Source organism: Lycium ferocissimum, chromosome 3 (genome assembly GCF_029784015.1).
Source record: "Lycium ferocissimum isolate CSIRO_LF1 chromosome 3, AGI_CSIRO_Lferr_CH_V1, whole genome shotgun sequence".
NCBI classification, from domain to species: domain Eukaryota; kingdom Viridiplantae; phylum Streptophyta; class Magnoliopsida; order Solanales; family Solanaceae; genus Lycium; species Lycium ferocissimum.
Window position 1 is genome coordinate 60,424,721 of NC_081344.1, and position 24,005 is coordinate 60,448,725.

The 24,005-nt window shown below is 36.1% G+C and overlaps 2 protein-coding genes across 2 annotated transcripts in view; both read left to right on the top strand.

The window, feature by feature from the left end:
- Window positions 1-15,478, top strand: part of LOC132048952 (uncharacterized) — a gene marked incomplete at its 5' end in the record, with an annotated part of 45,417 nt that extends 29,939 nt beyond the window's left edge. Inside the window, 4 exons of the mRNA XM_059439633.1 lie at window positions 8,898-8,926; window positions 13,787-13,998; window positions 15,024-15,172; window positions 15,252-15,478. Of these exons, the coding sequence (XP_059295616.1) occupies window positions 8,898-8,926; window positions 13,787-13,998; window positions 15,024-15,172; window positions 15,252-15,336 (475 nt within the window). The remainder of the gene's footprint in view (window positions 1-8,897; window positions 8,927-13,786; window positions 13,999-15,023; window positions 15,173-15,251) is intronic.
- A 5,741-nt stretch (window positions 15,479-21,219) lies between these two features.
- LOC132048953 (uncharacterized) lies at window positions 21,220-22,793 on the top strand. The gene is made up of 3 exons (XM_059439634.1): window positions 21,220-21,393; window positions 21,502-21,924; window positions 22,038-22,793. Exons 1-3 carry the CDS (start codon window positions 21,220-21,222, stop codon window positions 22,791-22,793), a joined length of 1,353 nt encoding a protein of 450 aa, XP_059295617.1.
- Window positions 22,794-24,005: the final 1,212 nt, after the last annotated feature.

A 24,005-nucleotide genomic window follows, 5' to 3' on the forward strand; every position in this document is an offset into this window, starting at 1 on the left:
CATGCATAACACATAAAAACAAGATCAAAACTTACCTTTCTTCTTCAACTTCCCAATTTGTCTAAAGTTGGTCAAAGATGAAAACGAGCAATCAACGCTTCCAACAACACTTCCACGTTAATAAGCACCGCCGAATTGTAGGTTTGCTTGAAGAATTTATTTTTTGGATGGCTCGAAATTGATCTTGATTTTCAAGAGCTTGGCCGAATGGTTGAGCTTGTTCTCGCTTTCTCCTTTTTTTTTTGCTCTTCTTCTATATTCTCTCAAACTTCTATTGCTCCAACATATTAATCACATGGAAATTTAATGAAAATAAGGGGCTTGAGCGAGGCTTTGGCCACCACCTCATTTTTCATTTTTTTTCCTTAACTTTTGTTCTTTGGCCCGATTGGTTGTGGATCGCATTTTGCGATTCCCGAAATTAATTTCCGAAATTTCCGATTTTCGCCCCTCGCCTTTCTGCTATTTCCACATTAACATTTTCATGAACAACATGTTTATTGACTAAAATGAAAATATTGTTCCACCTCATACAAGTCGTACTTATTTCAATTTATTCGAGTGTTCAAAATTACGGGATATAACAGGGAAGGTCTTCCAACCTGTTGTCCTTCTACTTGTTGTCTGTCGCCGCTCAGGAATCCTATGAAAGTACCCACTATTCTTGTTACTCATTCCTACCAAATCCTAACTCACTTTCCTAAGCGAAGCAAAGATTTATGGCTTAAGTCATTATTTGCAACCATCAACCAACATGAAAGAATAAGAAATAAGTAAAAACCAACAACCCATTATATGTATATTCAATAGCAAACACCCATTCACATAACACCTATCATAAGGTCCACAACCTTAGTAGGAAAATTAGCTACTCATAGTATTTAATGAAAACAAAGCATTCAACGAGTCATTGTGCTTGCAATATGAATAATGAAGATGAAAAGATGGAATCTTATCCTCAAAAGCTTCAACAATAATGAGTATACAATGTTATGGAGTAAAAGACTAAAAACTGATGATAGATGACCCACAAAAACCTAAACAAACTATTTATAAAGGTCCAAAAATGCGAAAATACATATGACAAAATTGCCCCTGGCGGAACCAAGTACGGACGGTACAAATAAGTACAGTCAGTATCATTTTATACGGTTACTCAACTGCAACTCTAGGTCAAGTTGTACCCCCAATTATACGGCCCGTACTTAGGAAATATGGTCTGTACTTTCTCTCTTCCAGTTGTCTTGCCTTCAATGTACGGTATGAAGTACGGCCCGTACATACTTATACATTCCTCACAATGTCATCGTATCAAGCATCTTTAAAAGTTGGGCATTCTGTTTCTTGTCATCCAGGTCCGGGTTAAATGTACGATCCGTACTTCTCTTAATCTGTGGACTTTTGGTGCAATTTCCTTGTTTTTGCCTTTTAGTCATTGATTACTTGAAACACAACAAAAACCATCAAAACGACACAAACTTGCTTAAAAATAAATAAAACTTGTCGTCAAAAGGAATCAAATGTGCCGTAATTCTACGGCACATTATCGTTCTCCGATTGGTTGGTTCGATGCATTCGAAGTGAGACTATGGGGTACCGATTTGTTGAGAGATTCCTTAGATAAGGTGAAGTTAATTCAGGAGAAGCTTCTTGCTGCTCAGAGTAAGCAAAAGAAATATGCTGATCAGAAGGTTCGTGATATGAAGTTCATGGTTGGTGATCAGGTTTTGTTGAAGGTTTCGTCCATGAAGGGTGTGATGAGATTTGAGAAGAAGGGGAAGCTAAGCCCAACGTTTATCGTTCCTTTTGAGATTCTTCGGCTTGTTGGTGAGGTGCTTTATAAGTTGGTATAACCTTCGGAGGTTTAGCGGTGTTACTTTGTATTTCATGTCTCCGTATTAAAAAGTACCATTCGGTGGTAGTATATAATCCATTGGGACTTGGTGCTTTTTGATCAAAATCTGTCTTTCGAGAAAGAGCTGGTGGCAATCTCGGATAGGCAAGTTAGAAAGTTGAGATATAAGGAGATAGCTTCAGTAAAGGTGCAATAGAAGCACCGTCCAGTTGAGGAGGCTACCTGGGAGACCGAGGCAGATATGCGGAGTAGATACCCCCAGTAGTTATTCGATTCAAGTACCTTTCACTTGTTTCTTTTTCGTTCAGGACGAACGTATGTTTAATTGGTATCTGATGTAACAACACATTTGGTCATTTGGGCTTTTAACTTTTCTTTTTCCAAACTACCCTTCCCATAGCTTTTTTTTGGTGTTTATGACTTGCGGGGATGAGTGACATGGTTCTCGAGGCAATCGACGGGTTTTGGATTGATTTTGATAGTTTTGGATGTTTTTGAGTTAAAGAAATGAAAAGGGTTGATTAAAGTCAACATCGAGGGTATTTTTGTCATTTTTAAAGCTTCATCGATTCCACTAGGTCCGAAACTTCATTTATGACTTAGTTGAGCTTTTGGTTTGGGTCCCAAGGCGATGGGGTGTGTTTTGGATCATTGGTTGAAATTATGGGATTTTGATGTTTCGGAGTTGACCTTGGTCAACTCTGGATTAAGATGATCTCTTTTGGGAATTCTAAGGGCGTGAGCAAGTTCAAAGTATTGTTTATACTCAGTTTGCATATTTAGTTTGTGCCCGGGAGGTTCTGAGTGAGTTTCGGTTATCCAATCCAAATTCGGGGGACACTAGAAATTTTCTAGTGTCCAGTTCTGGTTTCCTTCTTCGCGTTCGCGAGGAAGGTGCCATGATCGCGAGGGTCGTGTTCACATGGGACATTTCTTATTCGCAAAGAGGAAGTGGGTTGGGCCGACCCAGGTGAGAAGTCTCACGTTCGCGTGACTTTGTCGGCAATCGCGTAGGCCAAAATGGCTGGGTTGGGTCGCGTGTCTTCGCATCATGGAAGCCGGACTACCGTAATCGCGATGAAGGAATTTTCACTGAACACTGATTTATTCTGAAAATCGATGGGAGACCTTCATTCTCAAATATTTGGAGTTCTAGATAGAGCTCGGTTTTGGTGATTTCAAGTTCTACTTTCAAGATTCTTCATTGGGGTAAGTTTCGAATCTTCATCCAAGCTTTAATTCATGATGTCATCCATTATTTTCCAATTCGATCCATGATTTTAGGGATGAGAATAAGAGTTTTCTATAAGTTGGGTTTTGAGTTAATAGTGAAATCAAAGGCTTATTTATGATTAGATTTACATAAATCTCAGGATTATTAGACTATGAGTAATATATTTCCACACTAAAATTCCAGATTACCCTTGGGGCTCGGGTTTGGTTGTTTTGGGTTCATTTTGGGGTTTCGGGTAAAAGTATGGCAATATGGGTGTCCATAGATTCATATTCTAACGTAGAGTTCATATTTGATAGACTTTGATGGATCGGAAACGCTTTGAAAAGGAAAGGCTCCGACGTGAGGGTTCGTGGCTCCTGTTCGGCTTTGAGGCAGGTAACGGTTTATTCTTTAGAAGACTCTGATTGGAGGGCAAATATAGTTTATAAGTATTGAAGGGGTATTGGGCGTGATGGGGGTCCCACCTTAGTGATTTCAATGAGCACTTGGGTGGATACCGGTGTATATTATTGGGTAGTTGGACTGACGGGAAAACCATGTTTGAGCCTTCGGGCGTTGGTTCTAGTGAAAAATCCACTTAGGTTGGTATCGTTGCTGTTTATGTGGGCTATGATGGCCGTGATTGACTTATACCAGCTAGATTGATTTTCTTACCTCATCGCTCCACATCTCATATAAATGATAAAAGGAAATTATGTGGATGTATATGATTGCTAGTGTCACATATCCATTCTTGAAATTCGTAATGTTGTTCGAATATGATATTGAGCATGTTGCACTCATTCCCTACTTATATGTACATTCTTAGATGAGTTATGATAAGGGGAATACGAGATGGTATAAGGACCAGAATAAAGGTAAGGTTATTGTTCTCCCAGTTCAACGTTAAAGTCGGGCGGTACAGTAAGTATATCGCATTTCGGCTGTAAAGTCGGGCTGTACAGTGAGTGGTCATAGTTCGAAGGAAAAGGACCTCAGGCGGTACAATGACAGGTATATGGACCTCGCGAATCCCCGATGGTCACGACTAGACTGAATGACCACTAGCATATGTGTACCAGGTTTGATATTGGCCAATGCATTGCATTCACGCATTCATATATCCATTTATCTTACCTTCCTTATGTGATACGTGCCTACCTGTTTTAGAGTGAAATATGAACTAATGGCATAGTTGGTGAAGCTAAGTTGAATTGAGTTGATGAGTGTTTAAGTACAACCTTTATATTCTGTTTATGTAATTTATTGTCGGTCTATGATACCTACAAGTACTAGTGGTTGTACTCATACTACACTTGCTGCACTTTATTTGGGTGCAGATACCCCTCCGTGTTCCAGTTTCAGGCCTCGTGGCTGATTCTCGAGGTGGTCCATTGGAGATTTCAGGATGAGCCATCAGATCTATCAACAAACCTGGATCTCCCTCTATCTTATTTTCTGTCTTTTGTTTTCAATCAAGATAGAGAAATAAATATTTAGATGCTCTTGTACAAGTTTAGACAAGGTTTTGGGGTTATAATTTCTTAATTACTTCCACACTTATTTATATTATCAAGACGGTTAAGTAGACTTTATTGTGTTTTACTTCCGCATTTCCTTCTTGAAAATGGTTAATGATTCGCTTGCCGAGGGATAGTGTAGGTGTCATCATGATCCGTGAAATGGATCGTGACAAAATACGTCATGGATATTTTTGTAATATAGATTGCTTCAATTGTACACTTACATCAGTCAATATTTGAACAAAATCACATTTCATGGATGAAAACAAATTTAAGATTCACCAAGAACTCTATTGGATCGGTAATTTTTTTATATGTATAGTTTAAAGGTCAATGCTCTAACAATATAGCAAAATATTTATACAGTCGATTATAATGTACTGTAATTATTATAGGTAAATCTCTATAATAAACATTAATTGATATTCTGATAAAAGTACAAACTTGTAACATGAACAAAACCCCTCTCCAATGAATATATGGAAATAGTAACAGTCCTTTGATTCAAATAATTCGATATTAAGGTGATTAAGATCTCATTTGCTTTTATTAAGATTAAAATATCTGAATTTGTTTGAATACAAATATGAATATTAAGATTTTGGGTTAAGATCTGAATACAAAATAACAAAAACTATTTTTTTCTCGACACTTGAATGTATAAATCTTGTCTTTATTTAAAAATTAATGAATATAAATTCAAATAAAATACTAAATAAATCTGATACTATATCAATAAAATATTTTTTTATAACTATATGGTGGTCGGCGGCTGTGGTGAGATTTCCCCTCCAAAACCCACCTATTGGAACATGAAAACGTGACTAAATTAGTCCTAGTTACTCTTCGGGGCGGAGTGGAAGAAGGGGGATTCTCGAACGCAGAAAAGGATCTCATGAATTTATCTTGAATCAAGATCTTTTGGCTCAACTTTATCCTAGTTTTGCCGAGGGAGCAACCCCATTTTTCACCTTAAATTGGTCCAAATCTGTAGACTTTCTTACTTTTCATGGAGGATTAGATCCAGTAACTGAGGGTATGTGATTGACTGATATTGCCCATCACCATTTAGTTATTGCAATTCTTTTCCTGATAGCTGATTTCTTATCTTCCAATTCCCGAGATCCAACTTTAATTGGAGTCAAATCATTCTGTACAGGCTTGCTGCTGAAACAAACAAAGCTAGAATTAAACATAAACATAGTGCACTGAACTATTAACAAGAAGGACTGCTTGCGCACCATGGGAAATATTAAGGATGGTTTTATGTCTCTACTAAAACATAAGACTCATTTAGTCCTTTTCTCTAGGAAAGTGCAACAGTACTGAGAAATATCCAGAAAATGACAAAAAAGGTCTATTATGTTTGGAGTATGTTCAAAATAGTCCTTTAAGTTTAGCAAAAGTTCACATTTTTAGTCTGTTACATATTTGCCATCTGTTAAATTTGAAGGGAACTATGAAAGAAAGGGAATTAGAGGAAACCCACATTTACTGGGACATTTTTTTCAATTTCCGCTATTTTTTAAATTTATTTGTAGAGTCTGGTGCAACTTTTGAGGCGCAATTTCTATTATTCCCTCCGTCCCAATTTATATGATATAATTTGACTAGGCACGTAGTTTAAAAAAAAAGAAAAAACTTTTTTTTTTGAAGCGCTTAATTAAAAGCAATGGCTAGATATTTTTGTGGCTATAAATCTATATTATATTAAAAGTGCGAAGGGCCTTAGAAATGTTGATTGAACTTTTTGCCCTTCATTAAAAGACTCTACAATAGACAAAATTGTCATTTACTATTTTTCTAATATTTAAGAGTTTTAAATCAACTAAACTATAAATATAAAAAAATTCCTTATTTGAACTAGGTAGGAAGTCCTACTATTAGGACAATACTTTGAAGTCAATAAAAGTTTACTTTATATAAATCTCTAAAAGGACAAAAAACTCACCCAGTAACAACACGGACCACAAAAATTTCGCACTAATAAGCATTGATTTTTATGTTATTTTTTATGACTACTTTACTTATTTTAAGTGTCCAAATTAGGATGTAATATCAAACTTTAAGAGACCTCTATATTTATAAACCTTCTTTCACATCGCAGCCAAGGGACGAGCCAACCTCTAACCCTATTGGTGAGTTCTTGATTCATGTTATTCCTCCTATCAAATAATATTGTCGTAGCCTAAATTTTATTGTTTTATTCTATTAGCTTGAACCTTTTCTTTTAATCGCTTATGTTAATGCTTGCTTGGTTGTTCATTTTAGTCCTTTAATTTTATTTCGCGCTGAGTTCGATTTTCTGGAGATTGTGTTCTTTATTCTTATCAAACAAATAGTGTTATTTCTTATTTTTGTAGGGTTGAGAATTATGTAAACATACAGAAAAAGTTAGTAAGTTAACTTTCTCAAGATTTTTCAAATTTATTTTTTAATTGTTTGATTTCTGGATCAAATTGTATTGGATCATATATTGATTTTTATTGTTCTGGGATTATTGTTGATTATTTTAGTTTGAAGTGGAATTCTTATTTCAGGTTTGTTGTCAACATGCAGAACAACCCTTTATTAGAGATAGATTATTTTGTTTAATGGAGTTTTGCAAGCACTTTGCATTAGAGCAGTAAGGTAATGCCATGGCCTAATCACATCTTGGGTACCAAATAAACTTCAAAAGTCTGATTAGGTTCTTCCATTTACGATACTTATTTTCATCTTGATACCCTTCTAACTCATGTTTTCATGCAACACAGTTTGGAATATTTCAATATTTTGGTTTCTAGCTTCAAAAAATAGATACACATAGGCGGATTCATGATTTAAACTTTATGTGTTCAGAAAGTCTTTAATACCGTACTCATTATACTTCTAAAATTAAGAATCAGATTTAATAATTATCCATATTTTGGTGATTTTTACATATGCTTGTCTGTTACGAGGTCATGAAAGTCATATAGTGGCTGAACAAATTAAAGATTATGTAAAGGCAAAATCGTCATTAAATATATGTATAGTTAGTTATACATAAACACTAATAATATATATTTTTAGAAAAGTAAAAAATCCACCTTTATTTTTGGTATGTTTAGATTAATTTGAATTTGCTCCTTATTTCAATTGGATAAAGTAATAGTTTTTTTCCCATATCTGTTAGCTAAAGTGCATATAATGTCCATCAGATTTTTACTAATGAATTTAGATCTAATTTTAAGTCTTTTAATAATGAAGTTTACCATACCATTAAAACCAGATTACACGCACATTTGCACGACTAAGCAAATATTTTTAAATATTCTATAATAATTATGCTTGGTTTTGGTGAAGAAAGTCCTTATTCTCTTTGATGTGTCTAATTTGCAACGTAGAAACCTGCATAACTAATACATGTATATAAGTTATGAGGAGATTTATATACTATTATTTTATGCAGGATAGAAGATGAAATAACTCATACATGAATAACTAAACCGTGTATAACTAATCTCAGCATAAAATAATACATAACTCATAATTAATTTCGGCATTACTAATACCTGCATAACTCTAATCAGCTACCAAACGACCCCTTACGGTAATACTTCTGTTGTCCACTCTTATATATAGAATAGAACTCAAACTAATTTTAAACTTATGATAATTGATCTTATTTTAATTGTTTTGTATTAGACGTTACTTTAATTATATTGTATTTGGTTATTAATAAATAAATATATACTAAATATGTTTGTGCTGATATTTTCTGGTATTGAAAAAAATGAAAGATATAAAAATAATTGAGGTCATTACAAGTTCTTTTTGGTTTTAGGTTTAGGAAATATAAAAATATAACTGAGCCATCATTTTTCTTTATTTTTGGTTAATCCTAATTTGGTAGTTATTACATTAAAGGTAAAAGGGGAAGTTTAAAGTTTGATTTATTTTTTCTTTTTGGCACAGGCCAAAAAGGAAAGTGTATCACATAAATGGGGCGGGGGAGTATTATTTTTAGTTTCTAATGTAATTTTTACTACATATTTTAGAATTTTTTTTGTGTTTATGGTTACATCTTTTTACACAGTTTTCGAAAAATCTAACAAACTGAATTCGTTAAATATTTCTAGATCCCGGAGACTAGAAATATTAACTTTGACAAAATTAAAGGATCAAAACTACTCCGTATATGCTTAAGGGATTATTTTGGACCTACCCTCGAACATAAGGGACCATTTTTGTTAGTTTGTGGAGAAATATCCCCTGCTAAAACAACCTGTGAAACGGCATTTTAACCATAAAAGATGGGGCTCAGATTGCACACACTCTCCTCTCTACACTTTTCCTCTTCTATTACAAGTAAGATTTTATACCATAGTTCTTATTTCAATGACATGTATATTTCTTAGCTCATGAGGTTTAATTTGTTTCTGTTTTACACCTGTAAGGTTAACACTGTTATCCATTATATGCACTGGTTAGAATTCAGTAGCTCCACCAGAAATAGCATTAACTTTTGTATTTTAATTTCCCATTACAGATTAAAATGAATACTCTCTTGTTTCAATTTATGTGATTGTGTTTGGCTGGGCACGAAATTTTAGAAATAAAGAAAGATTTTTGAAATGTGTAGTCTAAAATAAGTCTTGCGGCTACAAATTATATCATTAGGGGTAAAATGAGTATTTTAAAGTTGAATTGTCATTAAATATAGAAAAATGTTTTTCAAAAAAAAAGAATATATAGAAAGATGTTACTCCCTTCGTTTAATAATAAGTGGTGTTTTTACCTTTTCATTTCGTTTCAAGATAAGTGGTGTTTCACAAAATTAAGAAGATGTGAATTTTTTCTTACATTTTACCCTTAATTAAATAATTAGAGTTTTATATGACCAAGAAACCATTAAAGGGGAATCTTAGTTGCTCAGTTGGCTGGCTAACTGAACTTTCACCTCGTTGGCGAGAGTTCGATTCCCCACCATGTAATTCCCTCCCCATTTCCCCTTCCCTTGCCCCTATGTAATAAAAACAATTAAAAAAAAAAAGAATTAAAAAAAAAAGAAAAAAGAAACCATTAAAGATCTACTTCTTTTTCAAAACATGTGATTAAGGGTAAGTTAGTAAAAACAATTCTTACTTACATAACTTGGGACAGAGGAAATATTAAAATAAAACCGGTCCAAATGGAGCAAATTGGACAATGAAAATATCATATAGTCGATTCTAAGTAGCTAGTTCAGAATTGGGGCATAATAGTTGTTGTGGTTGTTATACTATAGATTAGAATGTAGCGAAAACTAGTTTATGGGGTTGAAATGTATTGGTTTGTGGGAATAATTGTGAAGTGATTGTGGAAACTGGATTTCGTCCTTATCAAAGTCGATTTCATTTTAATGTTTTGTACTGGGTGATACTGAAACTACAATTTACTAACCAGAGGAAATTAATTCCTGTTTGGATTTCTGAATCTTTGGTGTTTGGCCAAAACAGCACCAAGATACTATTAAGATGGTGTGATATTGTTCGCTTTGGGCCACACCCCCATGGTTTTGTCCAAAAGGCCTCACACCATTGAGTATCCAAGACCTTATAAGTAACTTACTTTTCGTTTCAGCTACTAATATTGGACTTTGTTCACACACACCCAACATTTGATTACATATAAGTTTGAGCACATAGGGAGGAAATTTCTAGTTATACTGGTAATAGGTGAAAAAGGGTTGGAGGGGATAGGATTTTATTGTGACGGCCTGCTGGATTTACTGGTACTCAGTTATAAGTAACTTACTCTTCTTTCGGCATGATTTAGGAAATATGGTTGGACTGTTGGAGAGAGGAAGCAAAGTAGTAATGGCATTTTCTCGGACCAGAAAAGAGAACTACGAGAAGTAGTAACGGCATTAATGAAACTGGAAAATAAAAGAACCAAAACGAACAACTAAACAAAGAAAAAGTTGATTGAGCTAAAAAACTGGCTTATGTTACATGAACTTGTGTGTGAGTATTAGCCGTAAGTTGTGTATGTGCATATATTATGTCTTACTTCTATTTATCCTAAAACTCATATTCTTTATGGAGCTTCTCAATAGTTCCAACTTTTGGTTGAAATTGGGTGAAAAAAGTCAATTCACCTTTTTCATTAGTGATCATTAAATGCTTCATACTTAATCAATTTGTGATAAAGCGGAAGTAAACTTGGTTCTGAGATTATATGTATTGAAGACTGTTATCTGCATTTTCAATTTTCATGAACCAGTTGTATTACTTGTGAACCCTGTAAAACTTAACAAAGTAGTGCTATTTACTGCTCAACAACCTAAGTTTTACTTGCATTTCGTTATTATGGTTGTGCAGTGTGCCACTTCATTAATAAATATCTAGTGTTTAAACAATAATGTGCTAATTTATAGCCCCCATTTAACACCTAGAACTCAATGCAGTAGCTGAGAAATCATTTTTGCTTATCGGTACATCACTCTGCAATCAAGCACCACTGGGAGGGATTAAAATTTCCCCCTAAACCTTCACTTGCTTTACGAAACTTCACATGTGTTAATTGGTTCAGTTGACCTTTTCCCTAGTTAACATGCCCTCAGCAAAAGTCCATACTCATGGACAGGGCTGGCAAAATGGTTAAAAAAAAACAATTAACCCTTCAATTCGATCCATTAAATATGGGTTGGATATCTGGCCATTTTAAAATGGGTCAAATATGGATACTATCCACTAAAAATGGATATCTAGATGGATCCATATTATCAATACCCATATGTCTGCTTGTTATTATTCATAAGTTCTTGCTTTCTAGGAGTCTAAATTGTTTTGTCTTTTAGCATGTATTCTCACCTGACTATTTATAAAATCATGGATAATATCCACATTATTCGTCGGTTAATGCATTTTTATCCGTGTTTAATATGGGTGAATCGGATATTTTATCTGTTTTTGTTTAACATGTTTCCGACCCACCCATATCCGATTTGACCCGCCCATTCACCCCTCCTACTCATGGATGTACTTGGGTAGATGTGTGCCCTTTTAGTGTTTCCACCTTGCTATATTTCTCTTTCTGTTGTGGAAGAGTTTACCTGTCATTTGCAATTTTCTACTAGAAGTTTCTGTAGAAGTTGAGATGATTTTGAGTAAATGTTTAGCTTTTGATGAATGCTTTTTCAACATTGAGTTCTCATCTTCATTAACCTCATGCCAACGGCCTCTTCAGTGGCATGTACATTGGCAGTTGCATCTATGGTTACTAGTCATGCTTCAGTACAATATCTGTATCAAATTAAGAGGCACATAGTAAATTTTGAAAAAGATGTATGATATTAAACTTATGTAATTACATCTTGATATAAGACTAAAAAGTTGTTCAAGTACTGACCATTTAAAAATGTATTGGCGTAAGAAAATCTTTTTCGTTCTTTAATGAAATAGCTATGTTTTGTGATTTAGTAGGTAAGACGATTGTTAGCAAAATGATGATTTCAAAATATTTCTCTTTTCATCAATATCCAAGTTAATTTGGGCATGTTATTGTGATTATTTAATAGTTTTTTTTACTGAGCTTTTAAAAATTGCTGCTTGTTCGTTATTTCAACTGTTTGGATAGGTACAGAAAACCTTGGTGATATATTGCAGTTTAACCAACTGTTGTATAGCAACCAAAGCCTAAATAGTGAAGAATTAGTCCATTTGAACTTATGTTGAAGGCACAGATAAACAGCTTGAAGTTCTTGTAGCTGACTCAAATGCAAAACATGTTTCCCGATTTTAGTACTTTTAACTACTTGAGTAGGACCAAGACAGAATACTTGGAGTGCAGGTTCAGTGGCGTACCGCATGAGGCTGACGAGGAAGTGAGGCTTGGTACCCAGGCCAGGCCATTCAAAAGAAAGGAAGTTTCAAGTATCTTGGGTCTATTATACAGGGAGATGGGGATATCGACGACGATGTTTCACATCGTATTGGTGCGAGGTGGATGAAATGGAGGCTCGACTCGGAGTCTTTGTGTGATAAGAAAGTGCCACCAAAACTTAAAGGCAAGTTCTACAAAGTGGTGGTTAGACCGACTTTATTGTACGGGGCGGAGTGTTGGCCAGTCAAGAACTTTCACGTTCAGAAGATGAAAGTCACGGAAATGCGAATGCTACGATGGATGTGTGGGCACGCTGGAGGGATAAATTAGGAATGAAGATATCGGACAAGGTGGGAGTGGCGTCGGTGGAGGACAAGATGCGGGAAACGAGGCCGAGATGGTTTGGGCATGTGAAGAGGAGAGGCACGGATGCTCCGGTGCGGAGGTGTGAGAGGTTGGCTATGGACGGCTTCGGGGAGAGGTAAAGGGAGGCCGAAGAAGTATTGGGAGAGGTGATTATACGAGGATATGACACGGTTTCGACTACCGAGGACATGACCTTAGATAGGAGGTTGTGGAGGATTCAGATTAGGATAGAAGGCTAGGTTGCTTATCCTTTCACCATAGTAGTTGTAGTTTTGCTCATTCGTTTATTGCCATTTGATTTTTGCATTTGATTTCTGCTTATATTTATTGGGCCTTTGTACTTTGATTATCTTATTTATCTATAGTAGTTAATGCTGCTTTCTTTCCGGACTGTTCTACCATGACTTTCTCGCTTTTGTTATTCCTTGTTTTCATATTGTTTTTGATATGCTTGGCCCTATCTGACCTTTTGTCTTGTTTTCCTCTCTTGAGCCGAGGGTCTTTCGGAAACAGCCGCCCTACCTTTCAAGGTGGGGTTAGGTCTGCGTACACTCTACCCTCCCCAAACCCCACATGGTGGGATTCTACTGGGCTTGTTGTTGTTGTTGCTGCTTTATTGCCTTCAGTGACTTATAGTTAGGTGTGTAGTTTTCGGTTTTCCTACCCAGTGAATAATCCCAAGATAATCTCTCACCTATCTGTTAATAGAATTTTATATTGATGCACGAAAAAATAGTCAAATTAATATTTGGGCTTTTTTGATTTTTGGTCCAGCGGCTGAAATTAATTATTGGCGCTAGCCAAAATATACAAAATCTATGCACTGATTATGTATATTATATGTATATTAAATGTATATTTTGTTGATACAATATGTATATTTGTACTAATGTACAAAACCTATACATTTGCAGACTATTATTCTTTTGAGCGGTCTAAGAATGAAATTATCCCTTTAATATTTTCCTATAACTTACTTGCTTTTGATCTTTGAAGCAACTGGGACGTTGAAATCTAGAGATTGCAATGCTTTTTGTGCAAGCATTTATCCTGCTGGTTATAGCAAGTCAAAAGAACCTGCTAGTAGAGTGCTCAAGGTATCTTCCGCGCTTGCGGAAACAGCAGCGTCTATTGCAGTTGCTGCTACAGTTGTGGGGGCCGCGGCAACTATTCTTGTAAGGAGAACTAAAGCTTCTGAAGTAATTGAGGTGCGTTGAAAGCTGAGAAGAGTTATTTTTATCAATACAAATATTTGCTCGTATACTAGAGCAGCTTAAACAATATTGTTATCTTAGGGCTGAAATTACACTTGAGCGTATTTTCTGATACTGATCATGGGAATACAATGAAAATCTCCTTGTCTTCTTGATGATTCCAGAATGAATATATGTTTTATACCTAAAAGTTATCTGAACCAGTAGCTTTTCTACCATTGTTTGCTGACGTTATTATCTTTCAAGAAAAAAGAGGAAACATATTTGTTGGTAAAAGGGAACAAGGAAAGAAAGTATTCTCCAGCAGAAAGCTTGAGAGTTGCATTTTCGGTCGAATGTTGCATCAATTTGTATTCAGATATCTATGCTGCTAAAAGTTTCGCTGCAACGAAAAAGGAACAACATTTGTTTCTTGTGATCCAGTGAGGTTAACCGTTAATTTAAGGTGCCAATCTATGTGATTATTGATGTATCTCATCCATCCAAAAACTAAAATAAGCCAAGTTTTGCCAGGCTTTTGATCGCCAAAAAAAAAGAAAATGAGAATTAGTTTTGCATTAATGGTGAAAACAGCTCTTTCAGATTAAGGGAACAATTTTACCATTTCATTATCCATTTTCAGTTGGTTCTCTGTTTGAAGCAATGATTAAAGCTTTGTGCAGACTTTTCTCCAAACTAATTAATGAGAAAAGAGGAAAAATAATATGCAGAGTTGTGAAGTTTAAGTAGGGGGGAAAACATATGGTTTGTTATCCCAGTTGAGATAGAAAATACTAGGTGATTTCTTCCCATTTGTCCTAGTCTTGGTGGACAGAGTTATCTGGTACCTGTTGCTAATGGGAGGCGGCAGGTATTCCGTGTAAGTCGAGGTGCACGCAAGCTGGCCCGGACACCATGGTTAGAAAAAAAAAAGAAAAAAAGAAAAAAGAAAAAAAGAACAATTGGTTTATTGCTCAAATGCACTTTGTTATTATGCTATTAGACTACCCCGTTTGATTGTTGTTCTTACCAATAGACAGGCCCCGCCGATAATCTGTGAAGACTGTGGTGGCTCTGGAATTTGTGCAGAATGCAGAGGGGAAGGATTTGTGCTAAAAAAGATGTCCGATGAAAATGCTGAGAGATTAAGACTGATGGCAAAGAATGCAGCGACCAGATATACAGCAGGGTATGTTTCCAACTCCGTTTAGCCCCTCGTTCATATACACTATCTCTACATACATGAACTCATATCATGCATTTGGCAGGCTTCCCAAGAAGTGGAGCTACTGTATGAAATGCAATGCTGCCCGATCCTGTAGTTCATGTGGCGGCAGTGGGAAGTTGAACTAATTGTTAAATTGCCCTATGAAACCATATCAATTCAATTGTGTTGCAGTTTCTTCGTCATCAGAAAAGATATCGTGGCAATACACTGGGAAGAAAATTGAAGAATATGTACGCGGTAATTCTATGCATATCCTGATTATGTATAGTTTGTCATAGTTCTTTTGGAACATAGCCTTCTTTGGTAGTGCTATAGCTTTATGTCCATTTCAAATTCAATTTGTCGCGTACAATTTGTATGCCCCTGTAGAACTGTGGTATGAGATACATGGAATTACACGATGAGATTTTCATATTGTTGATGATAATACAATTATAATTGAAAAATAAAATGAACGAAAGAAAGAAAGTATCTTCATGTTGAGGCGTGGATAGTTTGCTCTCTTTAAGGAGATTCAGGCTCACAACAGCGAAATCTTCACCGATTGCCCCTTTCATGATATAATAGCCCGATAACGTCGTATACCTCAAACAAAATTTGGACAAGTTGTTGAGGCAAAAGCTCCTTCAACAGATAAAACTCTCTTTTTCACTCTTTTTTCTTACATCTACAATATTTTGCACTTGCCATAACAAGGTAAGAATGACTATTACTTATAGGTGTTGAAATTCTTCTCTGGAATAAATTGGAAGAAAGTGGGATAATAAGCTATAAAAATTTGAAGAACTTGGGATGGTGATTACATGAATTAATAAGCACTTCGAAATCACAAAGTAGCGGTTTAGTAGGAGTTAGGGCTGTTCAAATGAGACCGAAAAATCGATCCGAACCAGTAAACCGAGTCAAACCGACTTAATAAACCGAAAACCGGCTTGGTTTGACTTGATTTGGTTTTAAATTTTAAAAAATCGATAATATGTGGTTTGGTTTGGTGTTAAACCAAAAAAACCCGAACCAAAATCGAATCGAGCCGAGCCGATAGATAGATACATATTTAATATATATATATATATATATATATATATATATATATATATATATATATATAATTAGAAAGAAATTCAAATAATTAGAAAGAAAAGTGTAGCTCATTTAAGTTTAAGGTAAAATAAAAAGAAATTTGCTAAAGGTAAAATAATTTTTTTTCCCTTATCCAATTTTACGGTTCCCTCTTTTACATGCCATCTAAATTACTACTTATAAGCTAGCATTTTATCCGTAACAAATTAAAGGGAAGAAAATGACAATTGGAATTTAAAATGATTTAGTAGATGACTTTGTCTTTCGGTTTATCATTTTCCGTTTCAACTTCAGTGCTTTCTTCTCAATGCTTCATAAACACGATGAGTCTAGATAACAAAAATTTTGAGGGTCGCGTAATATCAAAAGGCTACATGTAGGGAGGTAACTAGAATCATGAAAAGTAGATGTTATGTTTCTGTAATTCCTATACCCATAACCATAGGCCTATACCTAAATAAAGTTAATGAATTAATTAAGAAGATTTTTAGATTTGAATGGATCACGGTCAAAGCCGTATTTAGTTACCATTTAATTCAAAGGTTCTTTGTATTAATACATTCTTAAAATCCGAAAAAATCGCAAAAACCGAACGAAACTGATAGAATTTATGCTATAATGGTTTGGTTTGGTTTGAATATTCAAAAAAACCGAATTAATTGGTTTAGTTTGGTTTTAACCAAAAATCGAGTCAAACCGGACCATGAACACCCCTTGTAGGAGTCATTGCCAATTTATCTGGGGCGGCTGAAAGGCCAAGCCACGAAGGCAAAGGGTTTAGGCCTCCAAGTCTTTTAGGCCCCATTTCATGTTAGGCTAAGTAGATTGTTTGACTAATTGTTCTTCATAAAAATATTAAATATTTTAAATTAAAAAATACAAGATACTTATAAATAAATAAGAAAGTATGAGAACTATTAGTCATATTATTTTTTAGTGATGAAAAAGAGGCGTTAAGCCTAAGTTGGGGATGAAATGCAATGTATGTGTAAGCTAGGCCTAAAGTCGAAGTTGGGGGTGGAGATGAGTTGCATAGTTTATGATCCGGTGAGGTTGAAGTAAATACACATAAAAAATGAGACAATATTAAAAAATGTTGCACAAAAAGATAGATGAAATAATCAGTTTGATAAAGTACACTGGGGTTGAAAGGACAAAAAGGAAGAAAGAAAAAAAAAAAAAAGGAAATTGGGTTGAATGTAGCGTTATGTTAAAGGAGGGTTTATTCATTTTTAATCCAAATATCTACCCTACCCATCCCTAAGCCTACATTACAAGCCATGAAAAAGTTATATTATGATTGCAACTGAACTGTCCAAAGTTAATGGCATTGAAAATAAGGGCAAGATTATCGCATTTCCATTTGTCGCATGTGAACTTCTTTGTGAGTGTTGAGCGTTTCTCTTCTCATTCGTCTCTTGTCCCTGTTGTACTTGAACATGTGTGTTTTGGAACTTTCTTTGGTCTTTGTGTAGGCATATGGGTTGAGAAATTTGTTGAACATGATCACGAACTGAAACTCATGTGCACATCTTTCATACCAATAACATGATGTCATTAATTGAGTATTCATTGCGAATCATGACCATTTTGAGTGATGCATCTTGTTTGAAAATGTGAAAGTGGGGGGGGGGGGGGGTGTTATTTTTGTTAGGAGTGTGTGCATGTGTTTACTTGCCAATACCATTGGAGGCAATTTTACTTTGTGACATCTAAGCATACGTGATAGGAGTGTGTGTTGTTTTAGTTGCTTGAGGTCAAGCAAAAACTTTAAGTAGGGGGTGTTTATGTGCCACAGAATTACGACACATTTGATGTCTTTTTATGTAAAGTTTTGATTGTTTTTAAGTATATTTTGTGTCGTTTCTTATGTTATTTGTTGTGTTGTAGGTATTCGGAAATAAAATGGCAAAGACAAGGAAAATTGCATAAAAGGGCCCCAAATTATGAAGTCCAACTGTTGAAGAAAGGATTTATGGAAGGAATTACGGACCGTAAATCCAACCATCAACATTAACAGAACCATGATTCAACTAAAGAGAAAAACGACAGGATTTACTGACTGTAAAACATTTCTACGGACCGTAAAATCCCACCGTAAAACTTAACAGAACCATCATCAAATTGAGATCAATCATGGTAGAAAGTTACGAACCGTATTTCTATTTTACGGTCCGTAAATGTGAGCGTAAAAGAAGACCTAGATCTGAAAGATTTCATTTTCACAATGGCCAACAACAAATTGACGGTCGTACCTCTGCTTTATGGTCTGTAATTATTTACGCCAGGGGAAATTTTGTCAAAATTCTTTCCACGTTTTGGACCATTATAAATAGTTTGTGTAGGGTTTTTGTGGTTATTTTTGTTCAGAATTTTGTCTCATTATTCCATAGCATTGAATACTCCAAGTGTAAGTTTTTAAGGAGAATATTCCACCATTTTCTGTTCTTTATTCTTTGTAAGCTTTCAATGCTTTCTTTAATGTCTTGTATTGTATTTCAAACTATGAGTAACTAATTTTAATACTAAGGTTGTGGAACCAATGACGGGTGTTATGTTAATAGGTGTTCACCATTGAATATAAGCATAATGGGTTGTTGGTTTCTATTTATTTTTTATTCATTAATGTTGGTTGGTGGTTGCAAACATTAACTGATATTTGGTACAAGTATCTATGTTTAGTGTCACTTTAACTCTCGTTCTTAAGACTTTAATCACTAATTATATGTTGAAATCATTGTATTTACGCTTATGTTGGTATATTTTGTGTATTCAGGTATGACGAAGACATACGATGGAACATCAGGCAATTTTGGTTGACTTTGGGACAAATGAAGCTTACACGAGGCGACGAGATAAGAGGCCTGAAGTTAGGAACTGATGAAGACAACAAGAGCCAGCAAATGTGCCATCCCCGCGTCGCGGGGTGCCATTCATGTGTTAGCCCCGCGTCGCGGGGACATGACGGAAAAGCAGGGTCTCGGAATATTGAAAAATTCATGCCATCCCCGCGTCGCGGGCTCAGCACAATTGATGCACTGAAGTCACTGAAGACCCCTGTTGGACCCGCGACGCGTGGCCAACGCGGGAAGGCCCAGATTCAGCCGATTTTGACTAGGATTAGGACCCTTTTATTTGATTTTAACCCTAAACTATAAATAGATGTTTTGTTAGTTGTTAATGATGTGCTGGGATTTTTGAAAGACTTGTAAGCCGCCGTCCTACTTTCTCCCTCTAGGTTTTACTTTATTTTTCTTCTTTTCAACCCTAGATTATTCATGAATTCTTGTTGTTCATCTAGAATCATGAGTACCTAAACTTCTTAATTTTAGGTTTGTGGTGAAAGACATGATAGTTGGTTTGGCGACAATTTCTATCGATTGAATTTCCATATTTTGGGTTGCTTATTTATTCTTGTGCTTAATTGTTTGATTATTTGGCCAATAGTTAGGCACTATATGTGGTGCGTGAATTGAACTTGAGAGAGGGAGTTCACGTACGTAATAAGAATAAATAGAGTTTGTTCGATATTATCGTTTCACTACTGAGGATGGAGATATACCCTTTAGCCCTACTTAGTTGAATACGGAGAAATAAATGCGTTCTTGTTACATCTGGCCACCATAGAGATATAGGCGTTATAGTAGCATCTACAGGCTTGTGAGTAGTTCGAGAGAATATCATAAAGTTACAATTAACCCGTCAACTAGTAACCCAGGAAATAAGAAAGGTAGAATTGCCAACAAATCAACTGGATTGTCGAAAGCCATGACCCTGGAACTTTCTCTCATCCGATAAACCTTACAGTCTCCATCACAATTGTCTCAGTCACAAAAACACCCATACTCAATTGTTTACTTTCAATTTTAGTTTAGTCACAACAAAACACTTTAATTGTCACTCTCTTAAATAGTTATACGAAGTTTGAATTAGTTAAGGAGTATAAAATCTAAGTCTCTGTGGATACGATATCTGGACTTTAAATCCTATATTACTTGTACGAGCACGTATACTTACGTGTGCATTTGGGGGCAACAAATTTTTGGCGCCGTTGCCGGGGAGAAAGATTTGCTATTTTTCTAATTTGAGTTTGTTTTTCTATTCAAGTCTTTACTTATTTCGTTGGTCTACTTGTGTCACTTCAGGTTTCTCTGGTTTATGCCAAGCACTAGAATTTCAGGAAAACCGTTAGTTGATCTTCATATCAAAATCAAAAGAACTTTACACAGACAGAGAAAAATGGCTGAGGAAGCAGCAAGACTTGCTCTTGAAGCGGTAAAAAGGGAAAGAAACATAAACGGGGATGAATAGGGTGTGAGAGGTCTTTGCGAGGGCACAAGAACAACAAATTCTTTTGTCCAATTATGCTAGACCTAGTCTGGCAACTATTGCTAAGGCTATCGCCAGGCCTGACATTACTAGAAATTTTGAGCTAAAAAAAGGAACAGTGCGGCTAGTGCAGCATATGTGCCAGTATATGGGTAAGTCTAGTGAAGACCCGCATAAGCACTTGATGCAATTCGTGGAGTTGAGCGACAATTTTCAATATAGAGATGTTCCCGACGATTATGTGAAGCTGTCTTTATTTCCATTCTCACTGATTGGTGAAGCGAGGGAATGGTTGACAAATCTGCCTGCGGGTTCTATCACTTCTTGGGAGGTATTATCGAATAAATTTATCGACAGGTTTTTCTCACCCAAGAAAACAAAGGAGTTGCGAGGGAGAATTGCTAACTTCACTTAGAAGGACTTTGAATCTCTGACACACACTTGGGAAAGGTATAAAGGCTGTTTGCGAGATTGCCCACATCACATGCAGCCGAAGGAGATCATTGGAAATTATTTTATAGAAGGACTTAAGCATGAATCAAGGGCCTTGTTGAATGCTTCAGCTCAAGGGCAGATCTTAAAAAAAAACATATGAGGAGATGGAATCTCTCCTTGAGTTGATGTCTAAAGGTGCTTATGAGTATCAAGAGACGAGCGGGGGGTTACCACAGAAAATTGCTGGGGTTCTTCAAGTAGATGATGTTGCAGCTATTCGGGCTAATATAACAACTCTTATTAATGTGATGTTGAGGGTGTTTCCTCAAGCTCAGCAGGTCCAACTAGTTCAACATATTCAGCAAGCAGCGTGTGTATGTTGTGGTGAGCCACATGGTTATTCTAATTGCCCATTGGATCCAGAATCCGATTATTATGTGGGGTAGCAGAACCATAGTGTCGGAAATAGTGGGAACGATTATGGAAATAATTACAATCCTCCATTCGGGAAGCAGGACTTCCACAAGCTGAAAAATTATCAGCAACCCCAGGGTCAGCCAGCTAGTAATTTGGAAGAGATGATGAAGCAGCTTATAGCTCAAACACAAGTAACGCAACAACAAAATCAGAAAATTCAAAGTGAGATGCAGAAATCTATTCATGAGCTTGAGCGTCAAATGGGGCAGATGGCTATGAAGCAGAATGCCAGACCACAGGGTGCTTTTCCTAGTGATACTGAGAAGAATCCCAAGGAGTTCAAGGTAGTCACCTTGAGGAATGGCAGAGAACTTGAAGAAGTGCCTCCGAAAAAGAAGAATATAGCAGAAGCAGAACTTATCCATGCTAAGCCAGCTAAGCCAGAGCAGACAGTCGCAGGCAACCCGTAGAGAAAGTGGTTCGACCACCCCCTCCTTTTCCATAGTGACTTCAGAAGCAGAAAGCAGATTCGGCTTGTAAGAAATTTCTTGAACTCTTGAAATAGGTACAAATCAACATTCCTTTGGTGGAGCTTTTGCAAGAAGTTCCAAAATATGCTAAGTATATCAAAGATGTGGTTGTGAACAAAAGACGTTGGACAGAGTTTGAGATTGTTGCACTTACTGAGGAGTGTAGTTCTAGAGTGAGGAGTAAAATTCCTCCAAAGTTGAAAGACCCGTGTAGCTTCATGATTTCGATTACTATTAGCAACATTGAAGTTGGGCTAGCATTGTGTGACTTGGGTGCTAGTATTAATTTGATGCCTACTTCTGTGTTTCGAACGTTGGGCTTAGGTGAGCCTAGGCCAATGATTATTACTTTGCAGCTAGCTGATCGATCTCTTGCTTATCCTGATAGTATTATTGAGGATGTTCTTGTGAAGGTAGGGCTATTTATTCTGCCGGTTGATTTTGTTATACTTGATTATGAGGCAGATAAGAGTGTTCCTCTCATCATAGGAAGAGTATTCTTGGCTACTGTTGACGCTGTGATCCGAGTTAGAGATGGGAAGATGTCCATGGTAGTTGATGGACAAGAGGCAATTTTTGATGTGTTTAAAGCTACCAAGCTTCCAGCTCATTATGAAGATTTGAAGATGATTATAGTTGTGGAGCCTGAGCTCACTAATGCAGAGTTAGATCACTTTCTAGATTCGCGAGATCCTTTGGAGACAGCTTTGGTGTATGGGGAAGATTTGATGGTTGATGCAGAAGTCGAGGAGTGTCTTAGCATCCTTGACACGTCGTGTGCTTATTTGTGAGCAAACACACCATTTGAGGAGTTAGACAGACCAGAGTTGTGGAAGAATCACAAAAACTTGTTGCTCCCAAACGTAACACGCAAATATACGTGGTCGTACAAGTAATATAAAACTTTTAAGTTCAGATATCTATCCCACAGAGACTTAGATTTTACTTTTAAACTAATTCAAATTCGAATGAAACTATTCAAGGAACTAAAATAAAGATGGTTTTGTTTTGACTAACTAAAACTGAAAGTAAACAATTGATGATGGGTTTTTATGACTGAGAATATTTCGACAAAGATTGTAAGGTTTATCAGATGATGGAGAGTTCCAGGGTCATGGCTTTCGAAAATCCAGTTGATCTTCTGACAATTCTACCTATCTTATTTCCTGGGTTACTAGTTGACGGGTTAATTGTAATTTTATGATATTCTCTCAACCTACTCACAAGCCTGTAGATGTTACTATAACGCCTATATCTCTATGGTCACCAGAGGTAACAAGAACGCATTTAGTTCTCCGTATTCAACTAAGTAGGGCTAAAGGGTATATCTCTATCCTCAGTAGTGAAACAATTAGATCGAACAAACTCTGTTTATTCTTATTACGTACGTGAATTTCCTTTCTCAAGTCCAATTCACGCACCACAGATAGTGTCTAACTATTGGCTAGATAATTAAACAATTAAGCACAAAAATAAATAAGCAACCCACAATACAGAAATTTAATTATTTGAAATTATCGTCAAACCAACTATCATGTCTTTCACCACAACCCTAGAATTAAGAAGTTTAGCTACTCATGATTCTAGAGGAACAACAAGAATTCATGAATAATCTAGGGTTGAAAAGAAGAAAAATAAAATAAACCGAGAGACAGAAAGTAGAACGGCGGCTTACAAGTCTCAGAATAATCCCAGCATGTCGTTAACAACTAACTAAACATCTATTGATAGTTTAAGGTTGAAATCAAATAAAAAGGTTTGAATCCTAATCAAAATCGGCTGAATCTGGGCCTCCCTGCGTTGGCCACGCGTCACGGGTCCAACACGGTTTCTTTAATGACTTCAGTGCATCAGTTATGCTGAGCCCCTGATGCGGGGATGGCATGAATTTGTCAATATTTCGAGACCCTACTTTTCCATCATGTCCCCATGACGTGGGGCTAACACGTGAATGGAACCCTGCGATGCGGGGATGGCACATTTGCTGCCTCATGTTGTCTTCG

Excerpts from the sequence above, each read along its gene's own strand:
- LOC132048953 (XM_059439634.1), top strand. The coding sequence starts at position 21,220 with ATGGAATCTCTCCTTGAGTTGATGTCTAAAGGTGCTTATGAGTATCAA. Across the intron at positions 21,394-21,501 it reads TGTTTCCTCAAGCTCAGCAG|CAGAACCATAGTGTCGGAAA; the intron begins GTCCAACTAGTT and ends TATGTGGGGTAG. Across the intron at positions 21,925-22,037 it reads CAGCTAAGCCAGAGCAGACA|GTACAAATCAACATTCCTTT; the intron begins GTCGCAGGCAAC and ends CTCTTGAAATAG.